This window comes from Chroicocephalus ridibundus, chromosome Z, assembly GCF_963924245.1.
Source record: "Chroicocephalus ridibundus chromosome Z, bChrRid1.1, whole genome shotgun sequence".
Classification (NCBI taxonomy): domain Eukaryota; kingdom Metazoa; phylum Chordata; class Aves; order Charadriiformes; family Laridae; genus Chroicocephalus; species Chroicocephalus ridibundus.
In genome coordinates this window covers 61,605,762-61,625,818 of record NC_086316.1, presented here as the reverse complement: position 1 = coordinate 61,625,818, position 20,057 = coordinate 61,605,762, and the positions used below count along the sequence as shown (strand labels likewise).

The following is a 20,057-nucleotide window of genomic DNA, read 5'->3' as shown; positions in this document are numbered from 1 at the left end:
TCAATAATAAAATACACAATCTTTATTATAAACATTTCATTAACAAAAGTTTACAGAGAAAAACAGATCATTAAAAAACCTGTGGTAACTGCCTCTTGATTTTGATACCGTTCTTTATTTCAGCAGGATCCAATAAGAAGGAAGTGAAAGAAGCTGATTATCTTTTATGTATTGTTGGTCTTAAAGGTAATATACAGTTCAGGTCTTTCTTGTCTTCTAATATCTGCCAAGACTGGGGGAAAAAGTACCATTTATTTTTTTTTGTCAGTAATACTTATATATCGTTGTCAGCAGTAAGCCTCACAGACCCACAAAGATAAGGTTGACTATTTTTTCCCCTTCTTGAAAAGAGAGGCATTTGGCTTTGTTTTGGTTTTTTTTAAGGGAAGAAAAAATCCAAAAACTACACAAAATGCAATGAAATATTGAGGAAGGTACAGCCTTTCAAGAAGACAGTGATTTGTGGAAACTGAGATGTTAACATTATTTAAGCACTACATTGATATTCTGACTGCAAAATAATTGGCTTGAATTCACACATGTCAAGAGTTCCTTATATACAATGTTACGCTCTGACATTCCCAGAACTTAACTGTGTCTTTAAAATAGGTTATTTCCATTTTCTTCTGTATTCTAGTGTGAATTCCAGGACACATCTGTCAGGCCATGAACCTGCAAGTAACTGCAGTGACCCCCCTATTTTTACATGCAACACATTTAAACCACAATGTGTAATGAAAACCACAGGAAGAATAATCTCTCAAAAGGCTATGAGATAAACAGATTCCTTAGGCTTCTTAAAAAAAAAGTGCAAGATATTAATAAATACTTGCAGTTTTAAGCAACTGTCATTCCTTATGGTTCCAAGTAAAGAGGAAATTTCTTTAGGGCCATAACACTCTAGTATATAGGCTTCCAGATGGCTAGGATCAAACAGCTGCTTTTACATTTTTCAGAAAACCACATAGGTTTGAAACCAATGTTTTAATTGAAAACTCTGAAAAGAGAAGTTCACCCTGATTTCACACAACAGTGACAGAGCCCGGACTACTTTGTAAACCGCTGCATTAGCAGATTCACAAAATCAAATATTTTACGTGAAAGTATGTGAACAGTTCAGTATTTTGTATGCTAACACGGTTAAATGGAAGGAAACTAACATTTCTGACAGAATTATAAAGCAAAAAAGTTATCCTTTTCTGCCTAAGGCAACACCTTATAGCATTTGCTTTTTTACAAGTATCTGGCATTGATTTCCTTCTTGCTGGAGAAGCTCTCAAGATATTTAGGGACTTGATTAACTGGAGTAAACAGGAGCCTCCAATGACAGCATAACAGGGGAGTCTAACTGGTTAAAGCTGGAAGCCAGTTCTGCGCGCTAATGTCTAGTGATAACTACATTATGAATAGTCAGAGATCTCACAACACGAGAACTGGGGCAATGCAATGCCTGTGATAGCAGACAAATGTAAGAGAGCTGGTACCAAGGCCTAAATCTTGCTTGCTTCAAAGTGCCCTTGCCTTCTCCACTGACTGCAACCGTGAAAGCTCCAGTTTGAACTTCTCATGTTCTAAAATTATGAGTGTGGTCTCCCTAAAGCAAAGTACCAGTGTAATTCAGTTGTCAAAAACCAGTAGAAAACCACTGGTGGTGATATTTACGAAAAGAAAAGGGATAGGAAGTATAAAACATTGTTTATTACTAGTCAAATTAATGTAAGAAGAAATAATGAATGAAGATAAAGTTGTAATTCTAAAGCTATTAGCTATCACTAGAACTTTACGCACACAAGAAAATCTAAGACAAAGGGTTTACTATTTCAAGTATCCATTTAAACTTAAGCGTTATGCTAAATGGCAGACATTAATTACTCTTACTAAACAGACTTAGTTATTCTTAGTAAATAATTTTCCACATTTTTTAAAACAATACATTTCTATTATTTATATAGTAGAAAGCATAAAAATATTCATAACACAAACATCAGAAACAGGCAGGTTCAATGACTAGCATTTGTATAACTATCTTGAAAACCAAAGTGACTAGAAAAATTAAATTAAATGTATTTTTTACCTTCAGAAATTCACCTTTGATAATATCAAACTTCTGTTTCTCATGTACAGCTCTAGCCGTGTTTGTCCCGTCAAAGGGCTCTGCAAGACCAAACACAAACATTAAAAATGTCAAAAAAACCCCTTAGAGCTAGGCTGTCTTCACTGAGCAAGTCACCAGATAAAACCTAGAAGAGTCAACATATCATTGCTTCCCAAGAGTGTTTTGAGTGCGTGATTCCACTTTGCTTCTCAATCTTTATTTTTTCATAACATTCATCAAAAAAAAAAAGGCCCCAAATGGTCTAACAGTTTGTAATCCATAATAAAGGCAGGTTATTATACCTATTGAAGCACACTCTGATTGTGCTGAATTTATGCATCAGTAATTATTTGCTACTGCTTAATAGTCTGTGATGACATATCAGAATATGATTTTGCACATTAAATCTTTTGAAACTTCCTACACATGTGACTCTTGGAACTGTTCACTTTAGATTCATCTCACTCAACAGCTTCTCAGTGAAATACATGGAGTATAGTAAAATATTTTCTATAACTTTTTATATAAGATGTATCCACTGCTGTAAAAATATATTTCATCAGTTCATACGTATTCTACAATGCCTATTCATAAGTTAACAATCTGGGGCTTCCATCTTCTAACAGACTACAAATTCACATGATGTTTTCCCTTTGGTTTTGATAACATAATTAATACTTTGGAACTTTTTGGTTTTTAATTGAAGGATTAAAAAAGTGCTCCTTGATGCTGATAGGGTTGCCAGCATTAAAGCAATAGATAAAAAATTATGATGCAGAGACAATGCATTACAATGCACTACAAACCAGATTTTATAGTCTTTTTTGCCTTACTAGAGAACTGCTTAAGTAAGATGGTACATTTCACACTTGCAGAACGCATGAAAGTCCTTAAGGGCCACAGAACCACAGAAGTATTTCCTAGATCACGTAGGTTTTTTTGTTTGTTGGTTATGAATTGCTTTTATTCAGATAGGGACATATAGTAAAATAAAGCATTAAAAAGACATCAAAAGGACTCTGCCATTATGGAGACTGAGACTCCAGATTTGGAACATGTTCCATGGCACTGCATTTTTATTTCTGCAAGCTATTTAAATTCACAAAGAAATTGTTTCATGGACTAGATGTTGTATTTCAGAGGTTTCCAAAAGGTTTCTCTTCAAACTACCTACCAAGTTTTCAGTGGGCATTAACAGGAAGATTTATTTTACTTTAGAATGCATCGTTAATTTAGATCAGAACAAAAAACTAGCGATCAAATAAAAAAGGTATATAGTCATCTAAAGTAAGTCTTATGATTTGACACAGTGGCCTACTGCTACTAAGAATTCTATGTCCCTTACCATGTGAAGCATTACCACATTTCTTTTGTGTGTCTTAAACATGATGTTAACTGTTTCTTTAATGCTAGAACCTTTACGTACTTTATGTTGAATCAAGAGATGTATATTTTTTAAACCAACAAGAGCAAACCTGTACAATATTCTGAAACTGTCAGCAGGAAAAAAGGTACTCTAGTCACAAAAGCTGACTCACATCTTCCCTTTATTCTTCCTGCATACTTACTGACTGTCAAAAGACAAACTCACTCCCTGTAGTGCAGCAAGAATAATTTTGCAATCAGCTACTATTTACACCACTACATTTTCTAACCATTAAGACAGTGCGAGCCCATCACAAGTTATTTTCTTCACACACAGAGATAAGAATATTAAAAGAAAAAAAGTAATACAACTTCAACACTGATGCTTGAGGGAAAGGCTAAAGACGATCGTCTTTCCAAATGAAAACACAAGAAATCAAAAAACTTCAGAACTTCTGCAACCAAACCCTGAGAAATTATTTTTAGAATTATTTTTAGGATGTGGATCTAAAAGATTTAGAAGTAGAAGCATGAATCAGGTGCAGCTTAGATGGCTTCTGATGGCGTTCCCTAAATGATTATCAATGTAATCGTCTCACAAAATTGCCATGTTTCTAGCTTTTCCAAGCTGTCTTTTTCACTAGTAGAGTGTATGATATTATTTGACATAGAGAAAATTTAAACTGAAACCGGAATAGTTGCTAGCAATTTAGAATTCCAACCGGGAATGTTCACAAATGTTAGCTAAAAGCAGTGTTCTCTGTATTCCCATAATGGTAATAGCCTGCCAGATTTTAAATTGTCTGAAAAGAGCATCTCCACTGTATTTGTTTCTCTAACAGCAGAAAGACTGAGAATCAGTCTTAAGTGCAATAGAAATTAAAACAGAACACAGGTTTTTCTTTGAGCAAGCTTAAATACAGTGCTACATGCAGAATTATGGCAACTTGCTGGCATAGACTTGTGTAATTTATCAACAAATATATTTAAAATATTAAGAAATACCTGCAATAACACCGATTACTGAAATTTTAGTCTGCTAACTGGAAAATCTGACAAAACCAGAATACGTTGACATGTTTAGCTAGCTTTTAAAAGCTTCTTCTCAAAGTACAAAGAAGTCTATCTGCATAAGTTGTTAAACTAGTTCATCTTAACAGCTGTTATACAGATGAAGCCTACTTTGAGTTGAAATAGGAAATTTAATTTTTCCCTTCCACTTAGAAGCAAAAACTTGGTAAGTGAGACTCTTAATGAAGTCCTGAAGCACATTGTAACAGGAAGGAATCGGATGTGCCACCTATAGATAATTTGGGGTTTTTTAACAGTGCAAATGCAAGACACACTCTTAAGGAAAAGTTGTATGTAATCAAGCCCATTTAATACACATTCTAAAACGCCTATTTTGTATGCTGATATTCTATTTTCCAATCTGACAGAAAGAAAACCTAATTACTCAACCATTTTGTAATGCCATAAAAAAAACCTGAGAGCTTGAAACACACAACCCCCCCGCCACACAGCAGATCAGCATCATGTGACAGCAGCAGACACAGCTGCCCAGCATTCCCTCCTCCCACGTTCAGACCAGAGCCATGCCTGCACTGTGATATCCCTTATCATTTCAGCTGTGCAGATACTCTAATTCTCACATTTCTCAACTCTGAGACTGCAGAGTCAAGCACGCAGCTGCCTTTTCAGAGTATTTTTTCCCCCTATGATTGGTAGTTGATTTTTCCCCCCAGAAGAAAGAACAGGAATCCCATCATGTGGCTTCAGGCTGCTGTCCGTACAATTATGGCCAAATTGGTGAGCTCCAGGCCACATTACCTACCACCAGCAGGTAACTACTGTCTGCACAGAGCAGCACAAATGCAGGAAGTTACATGCACACTTATGTGCGCACACACATGGGTGCACTCCCACCCCCAGCAATCTTGAGGGATGTCTGTTCCAGCCACAGGACTTCTGCCTTATCCCCACTCTCCCCCAGCAAAACTCTCCCAGTCTCTAAAAACTCTTTCCATACCGTTTGGCTCCTGTCCAAGTTCTGTTCCTCTTTCATCCTAAAACGTCAACCCTTGATATACTGATCCTAACAGCCTGCATTTATTTACAGACAGGGACCAGGCCACCTCTCTGATTTCAAACCTTCCCTCTTCACCCCAGTGTCCTAAACCACCTACTTCTAATGCTGCTCCCAGTCCACTTCGGTTCCTTATCCAAGGTCCCTTGTCCAATCAGTTCCCCTTCACCTAATGCATTCCGATTCCCACTTCCCTTTCTTATCTCTTTGTGTTAACTGTTTCCAGTTAGACAGCACCTCTTAGGTCCTTCCCTGCTTCCCTTTACTTTCTCCTAACACCTCAATCCTTCTCTTGGGCTGTTATCTTCTCTTTCCCTTATCCAAGCTTCATATCTCCTATGCATGCTATCTATTCAGTTCCATGTATATTTCCCATGACAGCTGAAAGGCATCACGAGCACATGAAAGAAGCCGTCTGTATACTGCTTTTGCCCAGTTCAGCCTGCACTAAGGCGGCTGAGACCTGCCACTCCAAAAGGTAGCCTGGGTTTACCCTCCAATTCTGCAGGGGATCACGCAGTCTCTGCAGAAACTCGCACGAGCGAGCCAAAAATAGTAGCCACAAGGGGACTGACATATGCATAACGTAGTCACTGCTAGGACTTGGGAGGCCAGAACATTTCTAGAATAAAGAATATTCTTAGAGAGGAATCTGAGTGTGTGCCTGCTGTGTCTTTTCAGAAGCTCAATCGTGGCAAAACTGATGACTATTTCTGCAGAGCAGGAAAACACACGCTACTGTCATAAAAGCCATTCCTTGTCAAAGTCCTAATCCCTGTTCCAAAAGTAACAGGGCAATGAGTGCTCTTGAAGAAAAGGTCAGGAGAACTATTTTTAAACACTATCGGACTTAAAGCTTCCTTCTCAAATGTTTTTGGCAGGACTGTTTCCAAAACTATTTACACTGGTTAAACTTGAGTTTCTACATAAATATATTACATGTCTCCATTATTAAAACACAATGTCTGATTCACAGATTTGTGTATTTGGTGTCTTTAAACAGTTAAAAATGATACTGCAGCTTTACATTTTACCTTCTACACAAATAAATTTGTTTCTCCATTCAGTACCATCAGGTCTTGGAATAGCTCTGGCCTCACGAACTGAAATCATCTGGTGGCTCCAACTAGGAAAAAGAAAAACAATTTGCAAAATTTTTAGCTCTTGATTCTATATGAATAGTATCAGTTTACATTAAAAAATTGTAGAATTGCTATGTCATAAGCCTGGATAACACAGTACTTTTTAATCATGAGTAATTTAGTGTAACAGTCTAATCTTCGTAATTCACAAGAGTAAGGAATGATGGGTAGGAAACAATAAAAAAATTTTCCACAAACACAAGTTTATTTATGAAAACATCTGCAAAACAGAACATTTCATGTATCCACGAGTAATGTATACTCACAAAAGCATAATTTTTTCAAAAAACAATGTCAACTTGAATATGGACACCTACATTTATTTCTAAATTCAAAAGAAATTATAGCCTCAAATCTATCTTTCAGAATTTTCTGTGGGGAGAAAAGGCATGTAAGGAGTTCAAGTACAGATGAAGTCATGTACTACATTCTATTATAAAAAATATTCAACACTATAAAGATATATAAAGATAGCGTGCTTACAGGTCAGCGTTCCTGGTGTAAGGAACCTATTATTAGAAAGCACTAACACTTTGCATATGCTGAATTTTAGATCTCTACAAGTGTAACAACAGAACAACAACATAAATATGCATCTGAAGATATCCTACTGCTTTCTGCACGCAATTTTGTAACAACAAAACCATAGGGAATGACCACACTGAAACAGGAACAGCAGGCAGTTTATAGGGCAATCTTTACAATGTGCCAAGCATCTTTATGATCTTCTATGATGCTGGGCACAACAATATGCCAAACGTGATGGAAGCCAAAGCAACCACTTGCAGTTTTGTGTTCTCACCTACCCAGCCAGTTTTCAGATGCTCTTAACTAAACCAGGGAACTACCACATCAGCAAAACGCCTGGATCACCAACAATGCATCACCATATGCCCTGATTAAATGCGGCTTAGGAACAGCTGGGTGCTGCTAGCTCTACTGGTGTTATGTACACCTGACGTGATCTCCCGACTGAATCAATCTTTTGACATAATGCAAAGAGAGGAGCTTGGCTGGGTGCACCAGCCACCTGCAGTAAATCTGTAAATATCAACTGTAAATCAAAATACAATTATAATTCATCAGTTAAATTTGGAATAACTCTGTGCTCCCTAGGCCACAGATCAGCTGTCACAACCCCATTAAGCCAGTGGTGATAAGACAATTTACACCAGCTAAAAATCCGTGCCTGTAATTCTACAAATCACCTTGGATATAACCCATGATTAAAACCACTTATCAAAGTGATCTGTTTGAATAACTATACTTCCACAGAACACATATGTTATTCTTCTATTTAAGAATATGAATAGGGCCTATTTCAAAAAAGGGCAGGACACAGCATATGAACCATAATTTAGGATACCTCAGATTACTTGTTCACCTTGTTCACTGCTGTGTATATTTAGACTTCTCTTGATATGCTCTTTAGAAAATTACTACAGGTGATGATGATTTCTAGCATTCAACGCAAACTAAAGCGTTACTTCTAACCCATCACTCTCCCTCTCCTTAATTCCCATAGCAGGCTACTTTTGCAAGAATTAGAGATATTGTGAAGCACCAAATAATTTCCTGTCATGTCTTTTTAATAAACTACTATTAACACAGCTTATCAAGAAATTCAGATGAATTGATGAAAAAACACAAAACCAAACCAAACACAAAAAGGCAAAAGAGAAGAAGTGACTAGAGCATCAAAGAAGCTTCAACTGCAGCTCTGGAACACTGGTCATGAGCAGAAGCTGACAGTTCCACTCTTCTGCTTTTTCTGAAAGTTGATTTAAAAATCAGAGAGAACTAGGCCAGAGTTGAAAAAAAATAAATCACACAACAAAGTATTTGATCTGTGTTTGGTTAAACCAGGCTCTACTCTTTCACTTCAAACATGTAATTCTTCTCTTGACTTTTTTTTTTTCTCTAGGTTATACTTGGCTTCATTCCTCAGCAAAAAATAAATGCATTTATAATACACTGGTTTTGCAAAAAACAACAAAAAAGGTGACATTTCTAGCTATTTAAACAGCTTTTTATTTAAACTTGAAAACAACTGTTTTATCTAATAGTCTAATTAAACCTTCACTTACCCTGCCTTGATACCAAAATCAGCCTGAATTAGAAATGAATTACCGATAGCAAATGATTTGTGTATCAATTTTAACAGTTTTGGCTTGCACACAGTAACTTCATTATTGCCAACACAAAGCAAATATTCTCTGTATATACACTTTCAATCCATAAGCTAAGAATAACCATTTAAACAGCTATTTCAATTATCAGTTGTTTCTGGTGTCACTGCCCGCATTAGGTTATGTGCTCCTCATGGAGAAGGCAAGAATGTGGAAGACGATGACCAGGCATTTCCACATCTAAGTGTGTATGAATACTCCACAAATGGATTAAAAAGCTTATCTTCTCTAGAGCGTTCTTATAAACCAAAGCCACTTGCATAAACACACTAAGATGGGTACAAATTACAAGCATATTTAATTCAACATACTATTAAAAAATGATCCCTTTATTCCCTGAGCAATTCTACCCTGAAGAGAGCCATGAGCAACTGTATTTTACATTTTGCCATGATAGTGTAACCAATCTTTTATCTTGTCCATGAAATACAACTGAATCCATGAATTATCTTAAACAACTGTTATATAACTTGAACCAATAAATTTAAGAGAAGTACAGTCGCAAAGGACAGTCTGTAGGTTCCCTAGCAGTAGCTTCAGGGGAGCAAGGCCATGCGTCAAGGTCTTGCTTTGTAAAGAGATAGCCAAGTGAAAACCTGCTGCCTTCACTCAGAGCTGCAGGAATGAAACCAGACACTCTCTCCAGAGGGCCTGGTAAACATGGACCAGTTTCCAAATGCTTTCTTTTGAGAACACCTCCATACATTTTTTACTTGATCACATTCACTGTGTGATCAGCAGACCCTTGACAATTTGAAATACTTAAAACAAAGTTAAAAGCATACTTTTAGCCAGCTGTCTCATACAAAACATTACGCAGACTTGAACTCTTATGGCAAGCTAATTATACAACCATGTCGGCAAATCAAGCTTTGCCATATGTAGTGTGTAAGTCCAATATATGCGGCAATTTCCAATCACATTTCTGGTAACTTATAAAGGGGGACAAAAATTACTTCCTACGGACACACCAAAAATCCCAGAGTAGGTCTGTGGAATGTGCACTGTATAAACACATGGTAATCGGCAATTTTCTGCAAGATCTTATAGTCTAACTAAACAAAGCAGATTAAAAGCATAAGGGAAAAGAACACAGCACAAGGAGATAAACTTATTCATGGCTGCACAGCTGCAAGGTTCCTGTTTCTTCCTTCGCGCCACTCCTGTTTCTTCCTTTGTGCCCATCCTGCCTTTACATATTATTCACAACATTAAGTAAATTAAAACCACAGACTTTAACTGAAATACCTACTGGCTTTTGCCAGACCAAGGGGGAAGTTTAAAACAACGTATCCCCATCTTCCCTTCATCTTCCTGACCAATACATGTAAGAGAGCTGAATCAGTTAAGCATTCCAGGCAGGTGGTGGCAATGACTCATTCTGTCCAAAATGGTGATCTTCACACATGGTCTGATAATTCTTAACTGCACACTGTTCTTTCAGCAGAACAGATGCTGTGTATCAAACCTGGTAGTTTGGTGTCTTAATCCATCAATAGGAATCTACAAAAGTCACTTTTATGAAAACTTAAGTAATATTCTCTTTAGTAATCTTTTAATCAAATGCATTACAGTTCAATAATGAAAGTTCAGTGGCACGGTACAGGTCATTTAAATGTGACCTAACTTAATAGTCACAGTATTTGAAATACAATCTCGAAATTTCTGTGCATAAAAACACCAGTAAATGCTTTACAGGGAAAGCAAACATGGAAAAAAATATTGATTACAGCAATGAATATATTCAAAACATTCAGGAGTAAAATAGTAGTTCTTCCATGAAAGGCAGAATTTAAAGAGCCCTGTGTTGTGTGTATTTAACTCTTATCCTCATTCCCACCTATAATGTTGTTTCCATCAGCAACCTCAAAGCAAAATAACAGATACTGCGGATAGCACAACACTGTACTTGTTCTCATCAGCTGGCTATCACACACACACACACAAATGTTTAAACACTATGTTCTGCCCACCTTTTCCCCAGCGTGGGCATTAACTTGGCTTTCTCTTCTCTAGTCAACTACCAGTTTTTATGAAACTATACTTCGAGTTACAAAACTCAAAGAATTGTAGTATCTTCGAGACATACACCCTCCTCCTTTCAAACAGGATTTACAGTTGTCAGGGATACGCAGATAGTCAAGTAAACAATAAACCCGACTAAGCTTTATTTCTGTAGCAGAGAGAGTTAAAACTAATATAGATTGCTGCATTAGGTGCATCATTTCCTGATATGACTTCTCAGCTATGCAACATTTTCAACACAGGTTTTTTGTTGTGGTGGGTTTTTTTGGTGGTGTTGGAGGTTTTTTTGTGTGGTTTGGCTTGGTTTGTTTGGTTTTTTTTAAAACAGAATATCACCAGTCAAATGTTTAAACACTTAACACTGCAAAAACAAGCCAGATGTTTTTTTGCTTGGTAACATTTTTTTCCTCATTTATGTTCATCACAAAAAATAATATGCAAGGATTACCATCAGTTCAAGTACTGATATTGCAGCATTGTCAGTCTGCATACTTCTTAGGATACCCTCCATGTCTAATAGCAGGCAAAAAAAAAAAAAAGTCTTCCTAGACCAGCTACTGACTCATGCAGAAATCTGCTCTTAACTATGTTCACAAGCACCCAAACCAGAAAAGTCAAATTAGGTATTTTCCCTGCATTTGGGCAAGATCATCTCTGCTAGTTTACACAGGCAAACCAGAAACTTCTTCCTTAGTGGAAAAGATATTTACTTTCATGTACAAGAAGATTAACAGCTCATTATACAGACAAGTAGTTGAGGATGCATCTAGCATCCCACATAATTAGGAACTTGAGGATATCCCCCAGCAGTGTCTTCTAATTTACCTGTTTAGCAAACAGCACCTTGCCAGCTGAAAGGAAAGGTACTCAGGAGAAACTTTTAGGACAAAAGACCATTCCCTTACCTGCAGAGATCATTGAAGGAAAATCCTTTATATGAAAATCTCTCAGAATCAGGCTTAAGCATGCACAAAATGCAATTAGTTCATGAATTGCCACAGGCAATACGGATTTAGCCTAACATTCCACATGTGGTGCACACCCCTGCAATGTTTTCTTACAAGGATTTCATTATTTACTTCTTACATTGAAGTAAATGATGAACACTTCAAAAATTATAATGAATAGCCAGCAGTTATACATTTTGTTCTCCTTCCAGGAAATGGATATGATGAACATACACAGGAAAGAAACGTGTATGAACAAACTGCCTCAGCAACAAGTTCTTTAGAAGATCCTTAAGCTTATTGAAATATAACCATTTGATATTGTATATGGATAAGCACTTTTTATAAGAAATTCTCGAGTGACAATTTGGCAAAGCGTTCGTAATCTACAGTGTTCTCAGATGCCCTCACAACTTTAGCTTCTCCTTCTCTTTTACAAAAAAGTCCAGATGCCAGAATTAAACTCATTCCAGCAAACCAACAAGGTTAGTGAACCAACTATATATGGGAGAATTCTTCACTAGGTGTGGCCTATGTTGATATAGATTATAGTCAAAGTAAGGAGCCACCTGCTCAGTTACCTCCATTGACTTGGGGTGACAGAAGACAATCGCAGCTATTAAGGTTTGATAATTTCTATCACAATCAATACCTTAAACTACAACTAAGAAGAATAAGTTTTTCTCACATATGGATATGCAGTTTTAGAATAGTGTAATATAACAAAACCCAGTTATTTTTAAAGGACAAAGCTCTCTAACTTCTGGCAGCTATTTTACAAGACAAGATGCTTTGTTAAGCAAAAGATGTCAGACACTCTTTATCAGCATTCCTGTTGTCCTTTAATCTTTTTACCCTTTTCCTCTCTGTCAGTTACCTCTCCTGCATTACTGCTATTCTTTCTCTTCAAGTGTTATTAAGTGTTGGTATACCGAACAGAAGGAATCAAAGTTTTGCATATTCTAAAACACTAAGATGAGCTCATTACTTACTCAAATTCTGTGGCATAATATTTGAAGAAGCCTATTAGCAAATCCCCAAGGCTTGATCCATTTTTTGAGTGGTAAGGAGGAATGGTACGTGGAGCTTGATGAACAAGATGCAACTGCATAGCAGGATCAAAAGATTCCTGTAAAAAAAAAAATCAGAGACCATGTATATACACATGCACCCAGCCTTAATCTAGGTGCATATATTTTTCACAATAAAAAAGCTGCTTATCATTTGTTCAAGGACAACTTAAGAGCAAAAGACACTACATCTCTTGTGCTCCTCTGTTGGTTAGTAGTTACTCTCCCTGAACTCAGGTAGAATCATCTTGCACAGGAACATCCAAGACCATCTCTTGCCTTCTGTATGCTAAAGAATTTTAACATGAGAAAATCTCTGAACTGGATTTGCTTTACATGCTAGTAAAACTGCATGAGCAGAGGCTGAATAAGGTAACCTGCACTGAGCTGCCTGCAGTTTAACTGAGATAGGGAAGGTGAAGCTAATGCACTTATTGCCAACTTCCCGTAACTGTGGTATAGAAACATTCCAAAAGGAAGGCCTGACTTCTTTTTCCTACAGCATGGGGTTAAAATTGCATATGAAACCCACTGGCTGTAGTATGAACCTGCATCCTCCCACATAATGAGTTTGAAGACTGCAGCAGCACCTCCTCTAACCAACCTATCTGAAAGAATTAAAAAAAAAAAAGTTATAGAAAAAGCCTGAATACACAGAATGCAGCGTTTAAGCTGAAGTATGCTTTTCTTTGAGGGGGAGGAAAAGGGGTGGGGAAGAAAAAGGTCGGATTTGCCACAAACAAAAGTCACTATTGTCAGCTTAGAAAGGAATCTATACAAGTCTAAATTAAGATGGGTTTAGATCTGCTGTACTGTTTGGGTGTCCATTGCATCCTGTAGGTTCCTCTGAGAGACTGGAATACCTGGAGAACACATTTTCTCTTGCTTGAGAAATAATGTTTAAAACCTGGTAATACTATGGTTTACAGCAATGTTGTGTATTTTAAGGCAAATGAACCCAACATACACAACAGAACAAACAGAACAAAACAAAAGCAAGCTTTACATTCACATAAAGAAATACATCTATGTAAATTTAGGAACCTGTTCAGTCATTCCTGTATCTCCCCTCCCACTCCTTTGTTATTTTAAAGAGTAGTATCAGACATGAGTCAAACTTTATAGTACTAGAATATCACTGGAAGCACTATACGCTGTAATACTATTTCCATGTTCACAGCTGGCTACGCTTCCTTGGAGAAAAGTATGGTTATTAGTCAAACCAGTAAGACTGGAAAGTCTGGGTCTCCTGTCTTCTTTTGCCGGTTCTAGCACAGCTTCCTGGAACCCTGCACAACACCTTCTGGGAAAAAAAGGCCATTCTTCTATCTATGAAAAAATTTGTCTTGTTTTCACAATATAACTTTGCATAGAAAGTATTATTAGTCAGCAGAGCTCAGAATTTAACAGCTTACAGTCCAACAGAACACACCAAAACCACGGAGACAGACAGACATAAAAAGCAGATGTGCAGCATATAAAGATCTAAAGAGGGAACAGCTGTTCTTATGTTATACAGCATACACAGTTTTAACCCCAAAGGTAATCAGACAAGTACTAGAGTTACTCCTTGCTCATTCCCACAGGAAACTGTAGAAGAGTCATAACAAATTTAGTATCAGCAGTATAACAGCTCATGAAGAAATGGACGTGGGGGTGGGGTTAGGACTGAGAACAAGGGCTGCTGACCTCCAAACAACACAAAATAGAAATGCAATAAAATTACTACAACAGATGTCTACTAAGACTAATAAGTAAGTGTTTGGAGGCAGCAAACATTTTTGAAAAGGAGAACATGTGATTATTTTTTAAATGCTTTGAATGTTCAAATGCCTGCGAACTTCTCAACTGCAAGAAAAATCTGCCACCACAGGGAGGCTGGCACACTGAGCAGCTAAAAAGTTAGACTTTGGGATATTATTTTTCAGGATTATAAGTAAGCTATTTTCCTTGGTACTATTACAAGCTTAGAGCGGGTGTTGCTTTTTCTTATCAATCTTGACCTTAAGTACATTTATTTACATTTTATATATAGATCACAATTAATAATTTTTATTAGTGTTTGTACATCATTTGAGTAAGAAAAAAATAAATCAACAGTTATAGCAAAAGACAATATATCAAATATAGTTGTAATAAAACTTTCAGGAAAAAGTATGTCTGTGCCTGTATGTGTACGCTTACACTCAAAAAAACAGAAGAGCAACAGCATATCAAATACTACTTCGTACAAAGATTTTTTTTCAGTAGGATTTGTTAGCAGTTAACGAAACAGGAAGTTATGAAACCTTGCAGAGTTTTAAAATCACAAATCTGTAGTTTGAAAAGGGTGCTTATGATAGAAGCATAGTCCAGATGAATGAGTTTTTCAGGATATTTTGTTTCTCTTTTTCTTCACTGAGTTTGCAACTGATCAGAAGTCATGTAAGCAGCAGCGATAAAACTGAAAGTCTCCTAATTTGAGAAGCAGGAAGTGTACCACATTCCAAAGACTCCCACCTATGGTAGAAGAGATAAAATTCCTAACCTGCATTAGAAAGCAATTCTCTAAATCTTCATTTAGTAATTAGGATTAAAACCCTTCAATTCTTCAATCTAAAATTATGATGTTTAATTTCTTTTTTTCAAAAGCAAGTTTAATTTAATGAAACTTGCAGTTCCAAGTGTATATTAAATACACTTGCCTCACAAAGGTCAGGCAAATTAAAGTCTTCCTTACTCAGAAAGGCAATTGCCTTCAAAAAATAAACACATATTATTCTATACAAGTGCTCTAGTAAAAATGCAAGTTACAGTCTATAACAGCTAATCATTTAAAAACACAGACACCTAGTTTAAGAAACACGTATAAATAATTCCCATCTCCACTTCTTTTAGTGGTTATACCACTATAAAAATGACTCTTAAAAAGACAACTAAGCATTACAAAGTGGAAAGCATGATTGATACTACTTTTCTGGAAGAAGATTTTTTACACTAAGGCGAACTGTTAATCATATGTTTCTGATATTATTAGTCAACTTATCTTTTTGGACACTGAGTTGCTGATCACCACATATAGAAGAAAAGAAAAAAGTGTTTTATCTTTCTGAAATGCACAAAATTTGTTAAGGAAGAAATTGCTATTACTAGATTTGAAAGTTTTACACGTAAAACCAAATTAATTATTGCTTAAAATTGGGTGTGGGGAAGATTTAATGAAAACTTCTCTCAAGATATACCAATATTCAATATATCAATAAACAACAATGTAGTTTGTTTAAGGTCATTTCTTAACAAAGTACTCAGTGAACAAGAGGTCAGACCAGCCACAGGGTACCTAGGCTCACTTTTTTGCTTTTCCACAGACAACCCATGAAAATCCATTAGCCTCAGCCCACCCCCATTCACCTATTGTAAAACAGGGACAACAGTACTCTTCTTCCTGCCAGAGGGACTCAGGGATTAACTAGATGAACAGAACAAGGTACACCTTACAGATTCTGCACATAAGGGAGGTTGGTAATAAAACAGAATTACAAAGCATCCTTCAAACTAGCTTAGTTTCAAGTAGGCGTTCCCTGCAAGCTTTCCCTACTTAACTTACTCTAAAGAGCAAAAAACTTCAGCCTCTTTTAAAACTAGTCCCTAATTTGCTTGCTGTGTTTTTGGATTATGCCGCCTTAAGAAATGGCAAAGAAATTCAGGATCTGGTTGACAACAAATAGAAATGATCTGTCCATTACTTCAAGATACCCCAAGGTGTTTTTTCCTTTTTTTCCCCAGATCTCTACTCTTGACCTTGGCTGGCTGATTTCTCAAGGAAACACTAGCATTCAACAACATGCTTCATGTTCAAGCTACATAATGCTTACACATATTCTCACTCCACCTTACACACTGGAAAGGAACACAAGCGTACATTAAAAAAATCTTTACATTTGAATATCTCGATGTATGATGTGTTTAACTCTGAATGTGCAAGATTCTTCCTTCAAAAAAGTTTAAGTGGTAGCATCAGCATGGTAACTTGCCATTTTTTGGTGGGTATCTATACTCGCACATATAAAATAGCCTTCCCCAGTCCTACAAATGAACATTTAACTCATGTTTATATTTTTAAAAAGTGCAACTCAAAGAGTGAAGCAAATCATGTCTGTCCAAGGACTGGTGCCCATGCATGAAGGAGCTCCAGTAAACACCATCCCATCTTCTGCCTCACCCTTTGCAAGCTGAGCCAGCAGAAACAAAAATGTGCTCAGGCTAGAGTCCACAAAGTTTACAATCCAGAGCACTAGTGAAGACACACTTCCATCTGGATTTAAGCTAATATGCCAGGCTGCTCTGGAACACTGTAGACTTGGGCACACATTCCCTTCTGACTCCCAGTTGCAGCAATGCTCACCTTTGGCAAACACAGGCAAACAACCATAAGCCATAATGGCCTCAGCCTCCACAGGTTCTCCAGAGCTCATCTGTAAAAGTCCTGGCTTGGAGGCAAGTTCTATATAGACTTCAGAACTGATCAACACATTTTATGGGCTACTCTCAGCTACCCCATCTAGCTGGGGGGGGGGGGGGGGCGGGCAGGACGCCCCATAATCCAACCCCACATCTGATATGGTCCCATACACCCTCTAAACTAGCAGTTGCAAAACACAAGAGCTTGGTGCCAGCTGGGGACTCCCCCATAGCAACACATGGGCAGATTTGGTGGCTTTCCATGACTTCTCACCCTTCACATCTGCAGTAGAGATAATACTGAGTCAGAGAATCTGTGTTTTGTTTGCCACTCAAGGTAAGCATGTCTCTTTTACACAGCACCTACAATTTAAAACAAGCAGTTTCTTTCAAAGCACGGAAGTATTTTCAGGCTGCAGAATGAGCTGCAGATTTGATTTTGGAAGAAATAGATTGTACGTAGGGTGGCTTGTTTCAGAAAGGGAGAAGCAGTGTTTATGTGTAGTATTAGGATGGAGACACAGCTTTGACCAGCTACAACCACAAAATATACGGTTTCTTTGGATACTGATATTTGCCCGTGCTTTGTAATTATTACTGAAAGTTAAAAGACCAGAACTGTTTTGGTGTATTTATTTTCATTTGAAATGTCTTTGCAATATCACTGTTCAGAAATTGTAACTTTCACAATTTTTAAACTCTTAATTATACTCCTAATGGAGACAGCAGACAAAAAATATATTTTCAAATTTCTAGCACTTTTTTTTAATCATAATCCATAGTTTTGATTTGGTTTTATAGTAAGCATGTATAAAATATTATTTTTATTCTATTAGCAATCCTACAATATTTAGTCCATCCTCCAGAGGCAAGATAACTAACAACAACAACAAATCTACATTGAAACAGGGTAAAAAAATGTTATTCTTGTTCTAGAGCCACAGGAACCTACAAGTGATTTACCACTGTCACACGTCACAAGATAAAACCTTGCATTTAGCACAGATTCATCAGATTCGTAAGCTTATGGTATTGTATACTTTTGCTTTAATCATTTAAACCATTAATATTTGTACAGTGCTCTGAAGTCCTTCACACAGTTCAACTTTATAAATATAAATGTTTGCATTATTATTGCAACTCTATTATTGCAACTCTATTATTGCAACTCTATTATTGCAACTCTATTATTGCAACTCTATTATTGCAACTCTATTATTGCAACTCTATTATTGCAACTCTATTATTGCAACTCTATTATTGCAACTCTATTATTGCAACTCTATTATTGCAACTCTATTATTGCAACTCTATTATTGCAACTCTATTATTGCAACTCTAAGGAGTCAGAAGTTATCAATTTTTCCCGTTGTTTTCTTTAAATTATATGCTACACAAAACTTAAAATGCTACAGTATGTGAGCATTAAGCAAACATAACCAGCAAACTTAGCAAAAACCCATCCAGAAATGAAAAACAGCTTCAAATGCTTTTGAGCACTAACAATGAAGAAATCAGAACGTATATATAGCAAAGTAAAAAGTCAGAGGAAAAAATAAAGACCATAATAATTTAGCATAGATATGCCTAAGCAGGTTTACAAAATAGAAATAAAGCTGCAGTGCACTGTAGCTTAAAGCTTTCTTCTGCATCTCAATTATCCTAATTACCCCAAATGGCTGAAACCACAGTATTTTCTCCCTGATGTACAGCGCCATCAAATATTCCCTTTTCAGCATTATTGGAAATATATGCAAAAGAAAGAATGGCTTTCTGATACTACCTCAGCACAGTTATCAGCAATGGTGAAAAAAACCATACATAGATAGGGACATAAAACTATGGCAACTATGATAAAGAAAAATTTAGAAAGTGACATGTGAGAAGGTAAGGAGGAAGGAACTGAGGAGTTTCTGTTAATCAGTTATGGCATTGAACTATTCAGCAATAGCTCTTTTGTCCCCAGACAAATATTTAGGAGGCTAGGTCTTATTTCTAGATAATCTTCCTTAGACTAAGTCTCACTAATTACAGTCCCAATTCTGCAGAGGATCAAAGCATACCAATTCACAGAGTTCTCTGAAAATCAACAGAGTATGATCTGGATATAACAGCAAAGCCCCCAAAAGTCATTTTCTTGTTGGACTGAAGCCCAATTTTTTGAGGTCTCAAAAGTCTCCTTAGTAAACATGTATCTTTCACTCTCTGCACCCAGAAATATCAGGCAACTCAACAGCGGTGGGAAGGTATGGAATACTGAAACACCACAGCTGGATGGAAAAAACACTACTTAAGGTATTAAGAAATAAGAATCAGAAAGTTACAGATGACACAGGGATATTTTCAGGCCAGCATAAAGAGAATTAGGTCAGCAGCTCTCATTAGCACTCGTTTCCAACTGTGTGTGAAATCTTCTCATACGTACCAGACTGTTTTCACTAAAGAAATGACAAAAAGCAGCAAATAACCTTTTTCACACTTATGTTTAGAGTATCAATGACCAGGCTTACAGGCTGTGTTTAATTTAATCCATTAAAGATATTTAAGAATTCATGAATTTTAGACAAGCAGCTTCATACACATATATGATGTAGTAAATTAATGAGAAACACTTACTGGGTAATTTTTTTGGAGGGATGGAAGGATGGGTTCAGGTAGGGCTATAAAAAAAGAAAGTTTAAAATTGCTGTGATTCATG

At 36.7% G+C, this 20,057-nt stretch overlaps 1 protein-coding gene across 4 annotated transcripts in view; it reads right to left on the bottom strand.

Annotated features, from left to right (window-relative positions):
* The window catches only part of TENT2 (terminal nucleotidyltransferase 2), a 49,332-nt gene continuing 29,275 nt past the window's right edge, over positions 1-20,057 (bottom strand). For all 4 annotated transcript variants that reach the window (XM_063319593.1, XM_063319594.1, XM_063319595.1 and 1 more), the window contains 5 exons: positions 19,976-20,019; positions 12,842-12,978; positions 6,581-6,672; positions 2,075-2,154; positions 1-232 (listed from right to left, as the gene is read on the bottom strand). In XM_063319593.1, the coding sequence (XP_063175663.1) occupies positions 158-232; positions 2,075-2,154; positions 6,581-6,672; positions 12,842-12,978; positions 19,976-20,019 (428 nt within the window). In that variant the 3' untranslated portion in view covers positions 1-157. The remainder of the gene's footprint in view (positions 233-2,074; positions 2,155-6,580; positions 6,673-12,841; positions 12,979-19,975; positions 20,020-20,057) is intronic.